Source organism: Protomyctophum bolini (genome assembly GCF_963924005.1).
Source record: "Protomyctophum bolini genome assembly, chromosome: 24".
In the NCBI taxonomy this organism is placed as follows: Eukaryota; Metazoa; Chordata; class Actinopteri; order Myctophiformes; family Myctophidae; genus Protomyctophum; species Protomyctophum bolini.
This window is the reverse complement of record NC_137885.1, coordinates 22347705-22370083: the sequence shown is the minus strand read 5'-3', so window position 1 is coordinate 22370083 and position 22379 is coordinate 22347705. Positions and strand designations below refer to the sequence as shown.

Sequence of the window (22379 nt, the reverse complement as noted above, 5' to 3'; positions counted from 1 at the left end):
CTTCAGATAAGCATCCACACTCCGCAGTCCACACACATGCACGCACGCGTGTGCACACACACGCACGCACGCGCACACACACACACACACACACACACACACACACACACACACACACTATAAACATTTTGCATTCCAGCAGCACTATTTAATTTTACAGGCAGTGCCGAATGCTACAGCTGCACAGACTTATTCCCCAGACAGCCATATGTTTATCTCCATAAGCTATATCCCGTGTACTTATCCACCATATGTGTTGACAATAGAGCCCAACCAGTTGATCTGATTCAAGTTTCTGTTTGAGAACATAACACGTTTAGCCTGTAATGAAACAAATACATTAACTGGCTTGATGCTGATTCTGAAACTCGTGAGCTTGTATAGATCGTGCTATTATTTTTGCCACATTTCTGAAAATCAACTTTACATCCGGCCGACTAAAATCTTATGATATTTAGTCGACTAAAACTACACATAAACTAAAACTTTTCAGGTGACTAAAATATGACAAAACTAAATGAAATGTTATTCAAAAGCCTAGGACTAAAACTTAAATAAAGATTTGCTGTCAGAATTAACATTGCAATTCTGGAACCGGCGTGTATGACTGTATGTATCCCCTGGCTGGCCTCGGCAGTTCAAATCTTGCCAGAATACTCTCTCTCTCTCTCTCTCTCTTGTGTGATGTCTCTCTTCCAAGCCTTCCTACTGTCTCCATAAAAAGACAAGTCCTGTGGAGGCTACGGGCTGCTCACTGTTCACACTAAAGAAGACCCTTGCCTTTTTCCTTGAGAGAGTCTAGGCAGAAAATGTTGAATAATCAAGTAATCGGGTTTAGTGACATATGATATAAAGGTTTCTATTAATGTGTTATTTACGACGATGCCAAAATGCATGACATGACATGAAATGTTATAGTTTGTGACTGCTGGATAAGCATATTAAGTGATTTTCTAGATGTCTGGTTCTGATTACAATTTACAATTTAGGCATTAGGCCGACATTCTTCTGCATCCAGAGCGAAGTGCAGGATCGGGGTAAGCAGCAGTTGAGTAAATAGTATAATAGAATGCCAAGAAAACAATCAGTGTAAGTGCTAGGACACCAGGTGAGAATATACACCAAACCTAGCATCCGTACGCGGATGTGAACAAGTAACAAGTGGTGTAAAGTAACCACGTGCATTTACTTTTACTTTTACTAGTAAAATATTGAGGTATTTGTACTTTCCTTGAGTATTTCCAATACTTCTACTCCACTACATCTCGGATTCAAATATTGTACTTTTATTCCACTGCATTTATTTGAAAACTTTCATTGTACTAGTTACTTTGTAGATTTTGATTATTATTACACAACATACATTAAACACTTCAGCCCTATATACATTTCGGTCATTTGAAAATAGACAATAAAAGTAAAGAAGTACATGTTGAATTCTGTATGTTTACTTGGGGGGGGGGGGGGGGGAGTAGGGGACCAAGTACAGACAGACCACTGAGACCACTGAGGAAGACTGTTCACTGAAATATCTTTAAAAGTGGTTTAAAGATACCAAATACTATATGCTTTGGAACACAATACAAATGCAACCACAAAGACCACATGCACTGCACGATGCAACAGCACAGGCAGACAGTTGGCAGCATTCATCATTCTCTCCAGACCTGAACCCTATATGCCAGAGAAATAGCAATCATCGTTTAGCTGAAATTAAATGAGACAAGAGAGCGCACTACAGTTTGTGTAGCAGGTATAGGAGGACCTTTGCTTGAAAAGAAAGGTTCCGCTGGAGCCCTGTGTGTGTGTGCGGGACGGCGCTGTTTGTGTTGGGAGTGGTGGCTGAGCAGAGCAAACACTACCTGCAACAAAAGCAAGGTGACACACACACACACACACACACACAGAGTACAGTGGCGAGAGCGTAGTGCATTACAGCATGTTTACCCAGCATTATGGGGCAGAGAGGGAGGAATGCAGGAGAGGGTGGATGGAAGTGTCTGTGTACGTGAAAACACTTGGGTCATAGTATTAGCGTTAAAGGGCTGGTGTTTAGTCCGTTGACTCGACGTCACTGCCGACCAGTCTTCAAATCATACCGTGGTGTGTTTGATTTTTTTCGAAGAAGCCATTGCTTTCCATTCATTTCAGAGTAGGGTATGAAAATCTACTTGCACTTGAAACTAACTAGATATACACACAGTGCAATGAGACCTATTATACTACGCTGGTATGTGTCCGTAAAAGTTACATTACATTACAGTTGCACCTTCAAGGTGTGGGTCTATAAAGGTGTAAAGTTACATTACATTACAGTTGCACCTTCAAGGTGTGGGTCTATAAAGGTGTAAAGTTACATTACATTACAGTTGCACCTTCAAGGTGTGGGTCGTCTATAAAGGTGTAGCCGAAAATAGCAAAGATTGATTTGTGAAGGCGAATCAAAACGCCCTTGAATTGTTAGTACCATAAGTATGCAATGACGTTTGATCAACATTGACTCAGTTATTGAGGTTTGTTTGGCAACCTTTTTAATGGCTGGAGAAAACAAACACAAAATCAAAAGAATGAAGCCATTATTATTAATGGGACAATGTTCAATGTTTATGAACTATGTATAGCCGAAGCTGTGAACAGACGATGACGTTGATATAATAATGGTCCTGGCTTTAAGTGAGGAGAGAGAGAGAGAGAGAGAGAGAGAGAGAGAGAGAGAGAGAGGGGCAGTTAAGTGGCGGAAACAACAGTAGGAAGAATCCGGTACTTTGTCTAAACAGGTAAACTGTCTCAGGTCGACATGGTTCTCTGGCACGCGCTCCGTTTACTCAATGACGAAGACAGAGAGAGAGACACACACATACACACACACACACACACACACACACACACACAGGGGGAGAGAGAGGCAAAACGGGTCAACTGATGAGCAGATAACAGAGACAAACGACAGACAAATTGAAGATGAAAGGGAAAGAGGAATAGGACATGCAGAGAGGCGAAGACAGATGGACATAGACAGACAGACAGACAGACACAGAGACAGACACAGAGAGGCACGTAGATAAACAAAGGGAGACAGAGTCAAGGAAGAGAGGGTGGGGAGGAGGTAAGGAAAGGCCATTTGACGGGTTAGGTTGAGCGGGGTTGGGGGGTCATCATCAATCACTTTATCAATGTTCTCTTTGTCTCTCTCTCTCTCTCTCTCTCTCTCTCTGTCTCCTTCCTTCTTCCTCAATGACAGTCACCGGCGGCGGCGCAACTCATGTTGCTGCGGCTCGTGCACTCAGCACATCGAAATTTCGTTTTTCTGCTGTTCACAGTTGTAAAAATGACAAATAAACCTATCTATCTTCAGGCAGCGACACACCGCCAAAAAGATCATCCCTCATTCAATGGGACACTGCTTCTCAACGCCTGGTTCGGGAGGGGCCAGGATGGCCGGGGTCCAAGTGGACCCCTTGGCCTTAACCCATTAAGGCCTGAGGCCAATTCTACAAAATGTCTTCTTAATCCTATCATTTTCTGGGGGAAGGGGGTGGGGGGGGGGAAGGGGGTGCTCTAACGTTTTCATTTCAAGGGCCCCCAACATTATACAGTGCGGTATATATTTTGCTGTGAAGCTCCATCTCAAAATATCTTGTTCCAGGGACCGGCAGAAGCAACGATATATTTGAGTTTAAAATGTTGTTTAAAAACAATATATCATTTTTTTTTTTTTAAATAGCAGATCTAGGTTAAAGTGGTTAAACTATACTTCTGTTGGGGACTTGCCCCCCCCCCCCCCCCCCCCCCCCCTGGCCTTTACAGACCCCCTCATCATTCTGTCGGACCCCCTGGTGGTCCCCGGACCCCATGTTTAGAACCATTGTTCCAAGGATAAAGGAAATAATTCCCCAGCTCACAAATGAAACACAAGAGGAAGAAACATCTACTGGAATGTTTGATGACATAATTATACAAAAAAAGAAGAGAGAGAAAAAAAAGTCCCTAATTGCTCCCTTTGCACTTTAATCAGTCCTGGAACTGGAAGACCTAAATATCTTTTCAAACGTAGGGCCCCTGCATGACGCAATCCCCCAAGACGTGGTGGACAGTTACCAGCAGCGGCACGGGTCAATTTAAAAGGGCTTTTCTCATGGTTTGTTTTAGTCCAACGTAAGTGGCAGACTGGATAATAGAATAATAATAGACGCTACACTATAATTTCCATCAACGAATGACATAGTAATTTCTGTCGTTGTTTATGTGGTCATCTCCAAAAGCCCGCACGGCTGGGTAATGCTGCAGCTTGCAGAAGGAGCACGTGTTGCATGGGGAGACCCCAGAGCAGCGAAAGAGAGAGCACAGCACACACACACACACACACACACACACACAGCGATGCAAAGGAAAATTGGCTTTGCTATATCGCAGAAATAAATGTAATGATTAAAACCACTAGCACAACGGGAGGGGGGTGGGGGGAGGTGGATTGTTTAGAGAGTTTAGAGTTTACAAAAAAAAAGCAGAGGTACAGTTCCATACAAAAAGGTCGCTAAAAGGATAAAGAATGAGGGGGGGGGGTGAATATATGGCCACCCTAGGTTAATCATGATGGGACACTGTAAGGAGAAAGTACAATCAGACTGTATAGTGGCTGATGGTTTGGACACCAGACAGTCCTCCTGATGCTTTCTATAGAGCGTCGCAGTCCCGCCCCCTACCAGGGCCCAGGAAATGATTCTCCGTTCATTTTCCTCATAGACATTTCAAAAAGTATTTATTTAAAGACGTTTACGCCGCGGACAAAGCCAACTTTTGTGGAACTTTAGACTATAGAACAAGGATTCAAAATGTTTTAGATCCTGGCAACAGAACGATGCGCTACATCACCTCTCTGTCGCTCTCTCTTTCCCTGTCTGTCTGTCTGTCTGTCTGTCTCTGTCTCTCTCTCTCTCTCCAACATCCAACTGTGTTTTTTCCGGAGAGGAATTACAACTATTTGGCGCTTGCAGGAATGTCAAAGTCAGTGGCGTTTGTTTATTAGAGGGCCTGATGGAGAAGGAAAGAAATAAAATAAAAGAAAGAATAAGAATAAGTCCCCCCAAGAGGGCAGAAATCCTCCACTTAAGGACATTCTTCTTATAGGGAATCAGGGATGGTCTCCTCTCTCTGTCCGTCGGGTTAGGTAGTACATTCCTGCGTCGAGTTCAACTAGGTGTCTGGGATTTATTAGGACAGCTATACAAGCTGCCTGGCTGGACATGCACTGTACCACTGGGCTAGCGGTGATGATGAACGGTGCATGTGGAGATGCACTGTACCACTGGGCTAGCGGTGGTGATGAACGGTGCATGTGGAGATGCACTGTACCACTGGGCTAGCGGTGATGATGAACGGTGCATGTGGAGATGCACTGTACCACTGGGCTAGCGGTGATGATGAACGGTGCATGTGGAGATGCACTGTACCACTGGGCTAGCGGTGATGATGAACGGTGCATGTGGAGATGCACTGTACCACTGGGCTAGCGGTGATGATGAACGGTGCATGTGGAGATGCACTGTACCACTGGGCTAGCGGTGATGATGAACGGTGCATGTGGAGATGCACTGTACCACTGGGCTAGCGGTGATGATGAACGGTGCATGTGGAGATGCACTGTACCACTGGGCTAGCGGTGATGATGAACGGTGCATGTGCTCGCCGTGGCAGCACCACGGCCTAGTGTTGATGTGGGGGGGGGGGGGGGGGGGCACACCGTGTTTTTGAGCGGCGCTATAGCCACTCCTATGCAGAGCTATGTGTGTGTGTGTGTGTGTGTGTGTGTGTGTGTGTGTGTGTGTGTGTGTGTATGTATTTGGTTAAAATGGGTAGGGTTTAAAAAAATACAATGAATTCTTTACTTTCTGCAGCTTGACAAAGTTCTAGCACTGTCACTGACCATTTCCTACAGACAGATCACACCACATTTCGTCAGTCCCATTCTGTACTCCCCAAGCACATTCATATCAACTGGTGGCGGCCAGAAATGACATATTGCGCATCATGTACAATGAAGCAAGGACACGTGTGCAACTGTGCATGCACACACGCACGCAGTGGTTCTGCAAACTCATTGCATTTAACCCTGTGTGTATCTCCTTACCACATATGAACCGGCAGACAAATCAAATTGGAGGGGAAGGGGGGGTCCCCAATTACAATTAGACATATTTCCCCAATCAATTTGTCCCAGAAATGTGGTCTCGGGAACACACATGCATGCGGATGCACACGCACGCAACACACACACACACACACACACACACACACACACACACACACACACACACACACACAAACAAACACAAGAACACACTAAAAAAACCACACTGTGGGAGACCACAGCATGCGGCGTGCACGCAGCCAAAGCAAACGGTATTGTTATTCAATCCGGGCTTGTGTAGCTTTATGAGGGATTCCAGCCACAGAGACATCACTTATAAAGACACACACACACCACCACACCACGCCACCGAGGCACTGTGGAGCTGACCATCACTCACTACCGGAATATAGATAGAGAGACACCTAAACCCCATATCGTCTCTGTCGGGTAGAATCCTCATATGTCCAAAACTGTTACTATTCAGGATTCAAGTTCAAAAACAGCGAAGGTATAGCAGAATGCTTTTGTGTGTGTGTGAGACGCTGCATGTATAGTGCAGGGGTGCCCAAAAGGTAGATGGCGATCTATACCAGTATAGATCACACACAGGCAGGCTGTGCAGGTCGACCACTTCACATGCTCCTAAAAATATATATAATTTAAATATAAATAAACTATTGAATGACATCAAAAAGGGCCTGCCAGCTCAAACCAACAATACTTCAGTCAGCAGCATCACAAAGTTAAATACACAAATACACCCCATACCAATTCCATTTCCCCCCGCTCTATTTCCCATTACAAGTGGGTTTGTCCAGCGCCACTATTCCAAAGCCCCCTCGGGTACATTTTGTAACTATTTTCAGCAATGGGAAAATATTTTTGGGGGTGGGTAGATCTTGTTGAACTGATCATTTTGAAAGTATAGCTCTCAGGCCAAAATAAAGTGTGGGCACGATTTAAGATTTGGAGGTGCGAGGTCTGCCCCATTAGCCGTTGAGTGGAGTCCCACAGAGCTCTATACTAGTATCTATTCTGTTAACGACTTTCTACCTGGAGTCCCTGCATGTTTTTTTTCTCTTAAATCTAATCTTTTGAAAGTCTGTCCAAAATGCAATCTATACGGAAGCTCACAAACTGGCTAGCGTGCATGCATGCATACCTGCGTATAAAGTGCTGTGCATTCATTCAGCAACGTTTCCTCTAAATTCATTAATTTAATCTCTACTCGACTGCGACGGTGTTTTTATTTATTTTTCCTCCAAAAGGTGACACATCTTGAGACCCAGTTCCCTTTCCCGTGTGAGTGCCATGAGTCTGAGTTTGGCCCTGAGTCGACAGAATGCACTGAACCATATCTGCATGTTTTGCCCTTATCTGAAACACAGAGGCTTTATGTCATAGCAATGTCAAACACAACCACTTGTAACGCTCGTGTGTGTGTGTGTGTGTGTGTGTGTGTGTGTGTGTGTGTGTGTGTGTGTGTGTGTGTGTGTGTGCGCTCGCGCATGTGCGCGTGTATGACAGAGTTCAAGATCAAGAAATAAAGATGGTATGTGTGTGAGAGTGTGTGTCCATGTACTTTCTAATATAGCCTACTAAGGCATTTTATAGAATGTGCACACGGGCACACACGTGTGTGTGTGTGTGTGTGTGTGTGTGCACACGGGCACACATGTGCACGCCCTACATCTGTCTCTCAAAGCATTGCATCAGAGGAAGTAGTTCCCGTCGAGGCCCCTTATACTTATAGCTTCTGCTTTACATTGTGCACATATCAATGCACCCCACTCACACACACACACACACACACAGACACACACACACACACACAGTCACATACACAGTCACACGCACACACACATACGCGCATGCACACACACACACACACACACACACACACACCACACACACAGTCACATACACAGTCACACGCACACACACACACGCGCATGCACACACACACACACACACACACACACACAGACAGACACAGACACATGCACAGTTGCACACATGCAGACACACACACAGTGAAACAACATGAATGGGAGACTGTCTTTAGTATGCACGTCTACGCTATCATACAAAAAGCAACAGGTGATATGGGATGGGAGTAAGTAATGCATTTGTTTTGCAAGCTTTTTCGTGTTGGTGTCGTTTGTGATTATTATGAGAGTGTGTGTGTGTGTAGTGTGTGTGTGTGTGTGTGTGTGTGTGTGTGTGTGTGTGTGTGTGTGTGAGAGAGAGAGAGAGAGAGAGAGGCTATATAACAGCTGGAGGAGCGTCATTTTCACATCTGTGAAATGTAGGCAGATCCCCCCCCCCCCCCCCCCCCTCTCCCTCCCCAAGTCGTCACGTAATAGTTCATTAATTTGAGAGAAATGGAAGCAGCAGTAATAATAGGCTAAACATACTCACAAGATATGAATTGTGCCTGTCGAGAAACACGGAGTCTCCCATCATGGTCCAGAATAAGTATCCACATATAAAATATCCAGAAATGAGCAAAACAAAAAACCCAACGGAAAAACACAAAAATCTAAGCAATAAACTCCCGCAGAGTCCACTCGACTCTCCCTCTCTCTCTGTGTCTGTCTCTCTCTCTCTCTATCTATCTCTCTCTCTCTCCAAAAAATGCCCCAAGTTGCGTGTTGCGTTGCGTCCCCTCCCCTCTCTGCCCTTTTTACATCAAACCAGAGAAACGCGCCGCGACTTCGCAACAACGATTATTAAACCCTCACGAGTTGACGTTGATCGCGTCTCCCAGTAGGACTGCTGCACTACGTCTCACAGAGTAATCCTGCATGGCAGAGGAGGAGGCAGAGAGCGCGGCGTGCAGTGCGTAACGGATCCATGGTGCGTGCGCTATGCTGCTAGGTTTGTCTGTTAACTGTAGTGTGTTGAAGAGAGAACAGCGAAGGCACATGCTGCGAGAGAGTAGAGAGAGAGAGGGGGGGGGGGGGGGGGGGGGTTGAGCCTGGGTTGAGAGGGGGAGGGAGCGAGGGAGGGAGGGAGAGAGAGAGAGAGACTTTTATCCCTGCAGTTGTTCTGCAATCTGTTGCATGAAAAGTTAAGTTAGCTTTAGTTTGTAATTCAATACTGTAGCATTTACAGACAGTATACATTTAAAGGTAGGATATATATAATATAAGTATATCCTATTTATTTAAACAACTGTTTTTAAAAGGTTGTCTCTCCAGCTCTTTGATCAGCAGAACATACATTTTCAGAGTGACAACATTTCAGCCAATCAGGAGAGAGTACCCATTAAAAGGTAATGGGTCCCATCACTTTAATTCCAGTGTTCCAGTTCCATTTTTTTATCACTGGCACACTGGCATACGTGTGGAAGAACATATATATAGAATTTTTTTTAAGTTTAGTCATCTATGTCCCCTCATATCTGGTAACTCAATACATTCATTGAAACTCCTAACTCTGACTGGGTAGGAAATCTGGGAGATATAGGTGCAGGGTTATTGATCACCAGAGTCTCATGTTCGTCCTTCGCAAGCGAAGATGATCAATTGACTTCACGTCTTGTGGGTGCGAAGATGGCGGATGCGGCCGGTCTGTGCACGGAATGTCCTATTGCAGTGAGGGCATGTGATGTCTGGGGGCTGGCTATGGGTGAGAGGGAGGAACTGGCTCTGGTCTTTTGGAGCTGACGCTTCAGTTTGGCTTCCTGGATGCGGCGCTTTTCAGAGTCCTCTATAGAGCGTTGCAGTCCCGCCCCCTTTCATGACTACGCCAGGCCCAGGAAATGGTTTCCAATGCATTTTTCCCATAGACATTTCAAAACGTATTTATTTAAAGACCTTGTGCTGTTTACTTTCTATGTAGTTTACCTTTAAGCCTTGTATGTGTAATGGAGACCAATGTTCCTTAGCCTAATTAGTAATTCTCCTCACCTGGTCAGCCTCACCAGGGTAGTTAATGTGGTGATTAGTTTGGTTAGAGTCAGTTCAGTTCAAGCCAGCACACTGCCAAGAGCTCTCTCACTGCATGTTGAGTTAACCCTTTCTCTCAGGCCTTGGACAGGATAAGTCTGTAAGTTTGTGTGTTATTTGTTCAACTTTATGGCTCTTTAAGTTGTCACCAGTAAAGAACCTAAACCAAGTCACTGCCTTTTGGAGCTTTATTGGGAACTTTGTTAGCTGTCTGCCAAGCCATACAGACTGTACACCAGACGTATAGTAAGGGCAGAACAGACCTTTTAAGCGTCGTATGAAGCCAACTCTTGTTGTGACAAATCATGACAACACACACAATATTTTGGACCAAACAAATAATTACAAAGAAGAAAAACAACAAAAAAAGTGTTGTAACCTGCAGTTCTTTTCTACTTTCCAATTCTTTGTTTGGCCCGAAAAATTGTGTTTGTTGTCATGATTTGTCACGACAAGAGTTGGCTTTGACCACGGCGTAAACGTCTTTAAATAAATACTTTCTGAAAAGTCTATGAGGAAAATTAACCGGCATTTATTTTCCGGGTCCCTCGAGGGGGCGGGATTGCGACGCTCTATACTCCATGTCTGACTGCAGAGCGCCAGTTGGAGCGGTGTTGGGCATCGGCCTAGTCCCAGCGGTCTCAGGATCCAGACCGCAGCTCTTGAGGCTGGCCTTTAGCCCATTTTGGTGTTAGCATTATGTTATGCTTTAGCTACCGAGTGGCGCGCTACGAGCTTGTAGGTCTCACATAACGACTCACATAGAGACATAGCTTTTCCAGAAAACTGTCATTTTCAAACAGACATTTTTGGAATCTGATCTCAGGTCAGAATGGGTTAAGGTGTTCTTATGGCGTTTCCGCAGGCCCCCGTGTGATGGCTTGCCATGCTGTAGTTTGCTGTACAGTAGTCTAATGATCACCAGTTTATTTGTACATTAATTGGAGGTGGGTGTGGGACTGATAGGGTGTACAGTACATGTGAACAAGCTTTGGTATGCTTGCAATCTCCTTTTCGAAAGAAGAAAAAAAAGGTGAGATATGAAAAATAAATAGTGAGCGAATCAATTGTTATCAAAGGTATGCACGGTATGGGGGGGGCGATGTGAAGTAGTTAAGTGAAAGTGTCAACACTGTTGGTTCCTGAACTTTTTAGCTCGAGAGCCAAATGAGAAATTTGATTTAGAAAATGTAGGAAATTACTGAAATGTTCTACCGTCTTTTCTTCTCCCGCCACTGTTTGCAGTTCTGGCAATTCTGTGCTGTCGCTTTCCACGAAATTAGCCAATATGGTAGAGGGGTCATGGGAAACGGTCAAGATCCAAAGCTCACAGTGATTCATCAAAGGAACTCTGACCTTTAGATCTCCCAATTATATGATTATATGAATTATATGATCCACTCTATCCACTCCTGACGTCTGAGATAACTGCCCCCCCCCCCCCCCCCCCCGAAATAATTTGTGCGGAGTCTGGACCGTGCTAATGCATGGTTGGCTGCGGGAGTGCAGCGTTGGCACTGGACAACCCCTTTCAGCCAATCACTGTAACAAAAAAGTGACGTCAACTCCAGTCTCCAACTTTATGGCTTGGCCCTGTCTTATCGCTGCTTGCAGCTATATTTGAATTTGCATTTTTGGGAAAGGTTTTTTGAAAATGTTTTGAAACAATAATATTTAAAAACAAAATGTAGGACCCAGTGTTTGGGAAACGGTGCAGACACAGAGACCCTCGGACTGTCTCTGTGTGTCTTAGCGCTGCTTCCTGACTGGCTTTGATACGGAGGATTTACTGTCGCACCCTGGAGGGTGGCTTAATTATCTGACCCGGGAGTGCTCGTACACACACACACACACACACACACACACACGCAGGCAGGCAAGCACGTCAGCAACGTCGCACATATGCACATGCGCACACATAAATCGTTTCAAAATGAATAGACTGCAGCAGATCAAACGCATAACTCGTACCAACTACACTCAGACACGCACGCACACACACACACACACACACACACACACACACACACACACACACACACACACACACACACACAAACCTCCAATCTCCATGTTTACCTTACCTTGTGTGTAAATACCCCAGATATTGTGTTTATCAATGAAATTAGAAAAACTGTCACTATATTTGAAATAGGCTGCCCATTTGATTTGTATATGGACACTTATTTTACATCCAAACTTATGAAATATCAGCTTCTGGTGGAACGTATTATGGCCTTGGGATATAACTGTCAACTTATTGTCCTTGTATTTGGAAGTCTGGGCCATGTCCATAAACTTGTGCTCAGGGGTTTGCAATTGGGTGGATTGCTAAAAACAAATGCAAAAAAGCTGGCTAAATACTGTTCTGTCTCAGCTACTATGGGCAGTCTGTCTATCTGGAGAAGGCGTTGTTTAATTTATCCCTAGGTGGCTTAAAAAACGTGTGTGTGTGCGTGCGTGTGTGTGACACTAAATTCCACTGATTATCAGAAACACACTGATAGGTATAACCATGTAAAGAATGCTGGGGTGAACCTTTCGTTTAAAAGAACCATCACAGCCACCACCACCACCTCCTCCTCCCTCTCTCTGCAATGTGCTGACAACAGGACATGCCTGCTGAACTGCCTGACACAGCCAAACTTCCAGGCACCACGACACACTACACATATTATCTCCCGCAGCCATCATCAAAAGACCGCCGTCCGTCCGTCCGGTCCTGAGTGTCAGACATGCAGGCGAGCTCTGCATGCGGAACCTGTTCCCCCGACACAATAGTTCTTTGATGCCACTACTTTGTTATATTATGAGATAATACCCACCAAAATGTGCAGCACGTATAAAAATGCAATTCATGATGTCTTCTATAGATCAGTGATTCTCAAACCTTTTCGCACCAAAGACCCCATATATATATATATATATATATATATATATATATATATACAGTATAGCCAGGGATGCCTAGAAGAGAAAATCTGTGAGAAAAATTATATTCAACAGAAGGGGAAAAAGAAGCTTTTTTATTTTGTTTTACTGGAAATAGACTATAGTAATAGCTTCTTTCCCCGAACAATCAGATACATGAACTAACTGATAAGAACCAGAGAGAAACAGGGTAAAGCTAGCCTGTCCTCTTCTTGCACTATTATGCTTGAATTGTATAATTATGGAACTTAGCTTACTGTGAAGTTGTTCACACAAAGTTCACCTAAACTTTACAGGGAAAACACATGTAGCACATGTACACAGTATGATACTCTTTTGACTCTTTATTCTATCCTTTCTTTGCTGTTGTTACTGTTTGATGTTATCTATGCTGCTGCATTGTCTGAAGGAAGTCAAACTAAATAATGTAGCAATATAGTACAACCTTGACGTATGCGGAAATGCCGTTTACGTCTTTGCTTTGTGGCCGTGTTAATGTCACTGACATTACCTCTGCGTTTTCAACCCAGCTTTGTGGGTGTTCGACTACTGGCCAATCACAGCGGGGCTTTCCTAGAACTGCAGTGAGATGCATAATAGAGCGACACCCCGTTACAACCCAACTTTTGCCGTTTCCCTTACCGTGATGCGATGGACCGATTACAGAGCGCCCACACAAAAAAAACACATAGCCAGTGGCCAAATAAATCTCTGTCTGCCTTCGTTCAAAATGTGTGTGTCTCACTCAACATTAAAAAAAAGAAAAAAAGCAAGTATATGTATTATCTGATATTTGTGAATAGCCAATACTAAAATCTAAAATGACACAGATGCTTTCCGGTTTTAATGGGTTAAGCCCTGTTTCAAATATATAGAAAATAGAGCATAACGCATAACTGCACAACACATCGCTTGGTGATGTGTTGTGAGCTTGCAGATTGGACATTTTCACCATTTTGTAGAATTTTACAGATCTTTGAAAATATTTGGTATTTGAGGGAACATTTTAAGAATCTCTATACGACAGTGCATTGATTTAAAACCCACGTGTAATTGGTCATTTATGCTTTGCACGCACGCACGAACGCACACACACACACACACACACACACACACACACACACACACACACACACACACACACACACACACACACACACACACACACATAGCTGTGGGTATGGGTGGTGGCACTGGTAGATCATACACTACAGTAGGACATAAAATGCTTTAGAGCAGGGGTGCCCACACCTTTTTGACTTGAGGGAGCTATACTTTCTAATGACCAGCTCAACAAGATCTATACCGACTGAAAGAAAATATTATACCATTGCTAAAAATAGTTTAACCCATTCTGACCGGGGATCCATTTTGGTGTTAGCATCATGTTATGCTTTAGCTATTGAAAAATAGCAGGTGGCGCGCTACGAGCTTGTAGGTCTGCTATTTTTGAAAAATCGAAGAACGACTGACATTTTTTTAATCTGATCTCAGGTCAGAATGGGTTAATCAGACCAGTGTGTGTCCAGTGGAAACCTCGTATGAATCTGATCTCAGGTCAGAATGGGTTAAATATGGAATAGCAGCACTGGCGTTACATGATGATAAATGCACTTGTCTTGGAATGGGAAATAGAGGGGGAGAAATGGAATAGGTAGGGTTTTTCTTTACACGTTTGTGTGCACAGCAACACTCTTGAAAACAATCTTGCATTGTGGATTTGAGCTGACAGGGCACGTTTGGATGTCAACCAATCAAGTCAGCTTAATTCAAGTGGCAAATTGCCAAATGTCTTTAGGGGCATGTCATGTGACCTACCTCTACCTGCACAGCCTTTGTGATCTACTGGTAGATCGTGGTCCACCTTTTGGGCACCCCTGCTTTAGAGTCTAAAGCAGACCACCAGTTCGTCGGGCTGTCACACTCTGCAAAACCTGTTCCCCAACACAATAGTACTTTGATGGCCTACTTTGTTATCAGATGCAGGCAGAATCATGTTTTGTAACACTGTTACAATACATTTCCCAAACAATGGGTCTGGAAATGAAGGAAACCCCAGTTTCCTATATTTTGTTTTCAATTAAAACATAATAATAATAATAATAATAATAAGCGGGGAAAAAAATTCATGGATTCAAAACAAAAGATTCAGTAAATTAATAGAAAAATAGCAAAAAAATCTAAGACATTCCATAAAGTAGAAAACAAATGTTTAAGCAGCAGTGAAAATAGCCAATCTATTACTTGCGGTGAGCAGTTTTAACCACTTAAAGCTGTAAATACTTTATTTTGACCAATCTGTGGAATACACCTCTGCAGTGGTTGTTGGTTGGTCTCCCTGCTCTTCTACTGAGAAACCTCATGGTTTCTTTCACAATATTTGCCATCATCTGTCAACGTGAAAATTACCTTTTGATCCATCGCTTTAGTGTTTGTTGATGACGTGGATTATTGTGCTAGTTTTGTGTGCTATGTTGGGTGAATTGAATACATACAGGTCCACAATGGAAACAAGTCTTTTTTTGTGTTATGCTTTTAGTTTTAATGTCTTACTGTACCACGTGCCGTTTACATTTCTTTCTTTCTCTTTTTTCCTTTTTTTTATCGCACGATTTTGTAACCCATGTTATCACCCAGTGTCAATTATCCAATGTAATCCTGGGCTGTACACTACCTCTGCCAACCTGGGGAGAGCAACGGACTGACCCCATGCTTCCTTCAATGCATGAGGAGTCCAAGCCGCTTCTTTTCACCGGACAGGGGGGAGTTTCCCTGGTTATTCCAACCAGTTCCTTTCCCCTCCACCGTTAATATTTCTGTCTAATAAAGTATTCAATCAATCAATCGGTCAACTGGAGGACAGAGCATGAAGTCCAAATGAACATGACGTCTTTTTAATGGCATCAGCTACAAAGTAAACAAACTAACAATTTCCCCCCTGTTACCGTGAGCTTCGTTGTTAGATTTAATTTATTTGTGTAAATGTTCACCATAGTCATAAAAATTACTGACAAACTTAAACTGAGTTGGCCAAACATCACTGGACGGTTTATAAGTCACGGGTGTTTGAATTTAGTTTGTAAAATGAATCGAGGGACTATTGTTGGCTAGACTTTTCATATCAATCTGTGCTTTATGATGCATTAAATAGCATAACTTTGATCAAAACTAATGGCACCGTTAAGTTCATTATTTGAATTACGTATCTCAAGCAAGTTTTGTAAGTCTTTGCACATGAAGTTTCATACACACTTCCTCAGAAATCCAGCAAACTTCTAGCCAAAATAGCAGATCTATAAAGCGTTTGAGTTGGCACAAAACATTTTCAGATGGGGGTCCTGGCGGACAAATAGATATGAATTTGGGGATCCTATAGACAAGAAAAAGTTTGCGAACCAGCTCCAGCTCATACTATGGGAAAAGGTAGACTTTACTAGCCTATACTGTACGCCTACTGTACTGGAGAACCCACATTCCTCCAGTGTGGGACGACAGGGAGGGGGAGAGAGAGAGAGAGAGATAGATAGAGAGAGGGGGGGGGGAGAGAGAGAAGGAGAGCAGTTGCATAAAGGGTTATAGAGCACCGAAGTCCTGACGTCACTGTCAGTAGAGGGCGTCAGTCCCCAGGTTCATGTACTTTTTATTTGCATTATAATCCCCATAGGGGGATTTTAGATCGCCTCATATAAGAACTGTATTTGAACAATAAACCGATCACCCCAGCCTTTTCACTCATATGGATATGAAGCATCGACTGAAGGTGGAAATGTACAAATATACCCAAAGAGTAACAAAATAAGCGTTATAAACGAGTCAAACAACCCAGAGACTACATTTCCGGGTAGGCGGGGTTGCTGCATCTGCCCGTCGCACAACAGAAACTGAATGTTTATTACGTTTATTTTTATTGATATTTAATGTTTCGTGGTTAGTACGAGTCGAGTCACCACCAGCTGAGCTTACGTCAACAAGGAATCTCAAGAACGCAATGTGTTGACAGCTGGGCGTGACCTATATTAGCAGCGACATTGCCTTCATATAGTTTCAAGGCTTTTGCGGCCACATTAATTCCATTTTCTCCAGAAACTGGCTGTATCAAATATGAATGGACATCATTAACGACACTCAGCCACTCCCCTGACAGAAAGGCCAGGGTGGTCGGTTTATTTTTCAAACACAGTTCTTATATGAAGCGACCTAAAATCTCCCTATGGGGATTACCATGCAAATAAAAAATACATGAACCTGTGTATTGGCGCCCTCTACTGAAAGTGACGTCAAACTTCGGTGCTCTATAGTGCAACTACGTAAATGTACAATTCTGGGGTATTTCTTTACTGCAGTATTCCCAATTTTCAATACTTTTACTTCTACTCCATTACTTCTCAGAAGCAAACATTGTACTTTTACTCACTATACAACTCTTTGAAACCTTTTTTAGATTTAGATAATTATTCATAAAAACATACAGTAACCACTTCAGCCCTATATACGGTATATACATTTGGACCATGTGCAAAATAGATGATCTACGAGCTCACAATGTATCGTGATATGTGACGCATTGTAGATATTGTATTGGTGTTTACAGTTGGAGCATTTCTACATTGCAGTATTGATACTTTTAGCTCATTAAAAAGTATATACCTTTCCACCACTGAGGAGGAGTCATAGGAGAGGGAGGGATGAGGAGAGGAGAGATACAGACAGAGGGATGGTCCCCTCCACTCCTCTGTTGTGAGTTCAGTTGAGCCTCAGGAGTATATGGTGATGTAGGAGGAGTCCATTGTCTCCTAAAATGGTGTTTCAATGGTCCCAGTGTGACCACAGCTCAGAGGTGATTATGCACGCACGCACGCACACACACACACACACACACGCACGCACACGCACGCACGCACACACACACACACACACACACACACACACACACACACACACACACACACACACACACACACACACACACACACACACACACACACACACACACACACACACACACACAGCCCTGAGGCAGTGGGGGATGACAGGGAGTGGAACTGCAGGGAGTGAAAGAATGCGAGCAAGAGGAAGAAGGAGAAGAAGATGGGGGGATGAAAGGAGAGGAAGTGAAGGAAGGAGGAGATGAAGGAGAGAATAATGGAGGGAGAGAGGAGAGATGGAGGGAGGACAGGACGGGCTGGAGAGAGGGGGAACAGGAAGACATCTGTGTGTGTGTGTGTGTGTGTGTGTGTGTGTGTGTGTGTGTGTGTGTGTGTGTGTGTGTGTGTGTGTGTGTGTGTGTGTGTGTGTGTGCGTGCGTGCGTGCGTGCGTGCGTGACGATGAACTACTGGACAAGCCACCAATGTTTAACACATGTACAGTGCTTTTACATAAAGGGCACGATATGGTATAATATGCTATAAGGTTGTTGTTGGCTTGACGCTGAAACGCGTACCTTGTTCTGTCTGCTCTGCAATATATCATGCCAACTTAAATGCCTTAAAGGAGTGCTGGTATTCCCTTATAGAGATTTATTATTGTAAAATATCTAGTCTCTCTCTCGCACGCACGCACGCACACACGCACACTTGAATTTGACCTCATGAAAAACTTGACATTGAAGCATGACTATCCGACTTGCACATTAACACAAGTGAGAACAGGCTGAATTTATACTTGGTTGCACGTTCTCCTGTCGCGCCCCGGAAATCTCCAGATCCACTCTTGTATACCTTTATTCTATATTCCCAAGAACCATTTTTTGTCATTACAATGTTTTATAATTCAGTCCCCATCAATTCCAGGCATAGTTTAATGTATTAACTTGTATTATAAGGATATTATATGAAAATCAACAGCATCAACATTAAGCAGCAATGGTATAATATTTTCTTTCAGTCGGTATAGATCTTGTCCATATCTTTCATTTCACTGATAGTAATTTATGTTCTGGGAGTGGGCGTGTCTGAGCCTCCTGCCTGGCAGGTGGACACCACCTGGAGACAATCATACTACAATCAAGCCAGCCCTATTTAAGCCCCAGTTTGACTGGAGCTCAGATTTGTTTCTCCACTCAGACAGAGCAGTGAGCAAGCCAGTCAGCAAGCAAGCATTAGCAAGCAAGCAAGCATGGAACCAGATCAGAGACCAGTAATCAATAGGCAGGAGTCCACTGACTGTGTTGTACACAGTTCTTTGGAATCTCCAATGGCCCCATTAGTAGAACCGAGGGACTTAAATTCATGGGCTACGTTATTACAAGCCGCCCAGATCCGTGAATTTCAGCCCCTCCTGGATATTGCACATAACTTGCCTCCAAATGAAATCCCCAAAATACAATATCATGCTAAGTGCAGGAAAATGTTCACAATGAAAAGAGATTTAGACACTATTGTGCAGCGACAATCCAGCGAAAATGCAACATCATCCAATGATGACGTTAAAATACGACGATCAATTAGACAACCAGGGTCAAGCTCAACTGTTTATGAGAAAGTATGTATTTAATAAAATGTGTCACAGAGGAAGCATTACGCAAGGCTACTGTTTCTAAAATGGACAGTAGAGTCATTGCTGTCTTAAGCCGTAATGCGATAGGTGCCGAGGTGCACTTTCACAGAACATGTTATCGATTGTACACCAAAACAGATCTCAAGTCTTCCCAAACTTCTGATGCAGCACAAAGTAACGAGTACTCAGAAATAGAAGCAATGGCATTCAATAAGGTCTGTGAGTACATATGATCTGATATAATTCAAAATCCGTGCGACCTACAAGCTCGTCCGTACGACCTACAAGCTCGTAGCGCACCACCGAGTGGCACGCTACGAGCTTGTAGGTCTGCTATTTTTGAAAAATCGACATTTTTAGAATCTGATCTCAGGTCAGAATGGGTTATTCCCTTCTCCAAGCGGCCCCTCACTCACTGCATCGCTTATTCACAGCGGGGGAATAAAATGTGTCAACACAAATAAGGCCTGCCAAATTCAACAGTGGAAAAAAAAAAATCCTAAAGCCCGGCTTCGAAACGTTATAACTAAAAATGGCTGTGTCGAAACGAAAAAGCATGAGAGACACCGAGATCCCCCTCGCTCTAATGGCAGAGAGGGATGCGAGGGAACGGAACGGGGCCCTGAAACATCTGTGTTTTCTTTCTAATTTTAACCCTGGGGGGGTCGACGTATTATGAAGAAATAAATAATGAAATGAAACGACGGCTGCATGCATGCATGACAGGAAATGATCTGTGCGCGGTGAGAAACGAAGAGAGGTTCCGCCGATGGCGAGGCCGTCTTCTTCACGCAGGCGGTTTGAACGGGTTCGATCTGCAAAGGCATGCATGCGGTGACTGGTTTGGCCAGTACGGTGCACACAAGTATTGAAATGTTTTACTTAAAAGTGAAAGTATCAATTATGCAATGCAGAAATATTCGGTTGCAAACTATAGAGACCCGGTATTCAAAATGTACTTGAGTAAAAGTGCAGAAGTATTGGCATCAAAATCTATCTATCTATCTATCTATCTATCTATCTATCTATCTATCTATCTATCTATCTATCTATCTATCTATCTATCTATCTATCTATCTATCTATCTATCTATCTATAAATGCACCCAAGTCTGTCCTTGTGTGATCCACGTAACTCGAGAACTGTTTCGCCCTGACGACTTCAAATTTGACACACACACACACACACACACACACACACACACACACACACACGTTCCACACCGTGCCAAGTGTCGACTGCCCCCAAATGGCCCCTGCCCAGGGTCCATATATGAAGCTGGCCTGTTCTGACGTCATTCTGACGTCTGCATAGACTCCATATTTGGGCATGCCTGACAAAAAATCTGCATAAAAGGGACACAGACATAATATCTGGGTGGGGCATGCATTTCCAACTTGCATCGTTATAGGCCAGTGTCCAACGGGCACCGCTGTAGAGGCCCCACGGGCACCGCTCTAGTGTAATTAAAGTGCCCAAAGTAGAAGTACTCATTCTCAAATGTATAAATAGTCTTTGGAAAATAAAAATGTTGGCCGAAATGTAGGGCATTCACAACTTTTTGTCTTTTGGCCGTCGGCGCCGACATCGTCTTTTGACGTCTTTTAAATCTGTATTGATTATGTTTCATACCACTGTTCTGCACCCTTCTGTATTGATTATGTTTCATACACTGTTCTGCACCCTTCTGTATCGCTCCGGTTCCCATGTGATGGAAGTAAACAAGAAAAATGTCTATGGCACCAGATTGTTTTTAGAATCAATTTATCTCAGAATATTTTCCCAGGCTTCATAATTGCAGTGGATTAAATGTTTTAACTTTTAACCCATTTTGCGCTTATCAATCTGCTATTTTTGGACATATGAGGTTTCCACCCAACAGAGACGGTATACTTTGTTGACTGGTGTTCCCCCAGGCAGGGTACTTGGCCCTCTCCTTGTTTCCCCTTCACACCACAAATCTCTTTTCCGAAAATAGCCGATCAGAGAATTTCCTGGAATGTTGGCCTTAATGTCAATGTGCAGAATGTTTACCCATTACTTTGAGAGGAAGACCCCCAGAATAGGCTTAATGTGGGGGGCCAGTACACTTGAGAACAGGTGTTCTCCCCCCCCCCCCCCTTCACACACACACACACACACACACACACACACACACACCTGGATGTCAATGTGCAATGTGCACTCAGGAGCGACTGGTCAGAATGGAGATAATTACACAGCGCGGCTCAAGTTCAAGTGAAACATGAATGGGCTTGGAGGAAAGGTCAAAGGCTTTTTCCAGCCAAAGAAAGTGTTTTCAGTGGAAATGTCCATAGATAATGCATAAATGGCACATTTATGGCTGCGGTTGTCCAGTGACGTGCCCAAAGGACACAGTTTCATGAAAAACACCATGCACCACACGTGTAGCCAGTACAGTTCTGTTCTGTCCCCAGTGTAGCCAGTACGGTTCTGTTCTGTCCCCAGTGTAGCCATAAGGTTCTGTTCTGTCCCCAGTGTAGCCAGTACGGTTCTGTTCTGTCCCCAGTGTAGCCAGTACGGTTCTGTTCTGTCCCCCAGTGTAGCCATAAGGTTCTGTTCTGTCCCCAGTGTAGCCAGTACGGTTCTGTTCTGTCCCCAGTGTAGCCAGTACGGTCCTGTTCTGTCCCCAGTGTAGCCAGTACGGTTCTGTTCTGTCCCCCAGTGTAGCCATAAGGTTCTGTTCTGTCCCCAGTGTAGCCAGTACGGTTCTGTTCTGTCCCCAGTGTAGCCAGTACGGTCCTGTTCTGTCCCCAGTGTAGCCATAAGGTCCTGTTCTGTCCCAGTGTAGCCATAAGGTTCTGTTCTGTCCCCAGTGTAGCCAGTACGGTTCTGTTCTGTCCCCATG

At 43.8% G+C, this 22379-nt stretch overlaps 1 protein-coding gene across 3 annotated transcripts in view; it reads right to left on the bottom strand.

The window, feature by feature from the left end:
* Positions 1–22379, bottom strand: part of LOC308311945 (rho GTPase-activating protein 6-like) — a 144284-nt gene that overhangs the window by 83079 nt on the left and 38826 nt on the right. For 2 of the 3 annotated variants that reach the window (XM_080758755.1, XM_080758756.1), the window contains exon 1: positions 8552–9006. The exons of the other annotated variant lie outside the window; for it this stretch is intronic. In XM_080758755.1, coding sequence (XP_080614881.1) covers positions 8552–8596 — 45 coding nt within the window. In that variant the 5' untranslated portion in view covers positions 8597–9006. Of the gene's footprint in view, positions 1–8551; positions 9007–22379 lie in introns of those variants that run through there. 3 annotated transcript variants of the gene reach the window in all.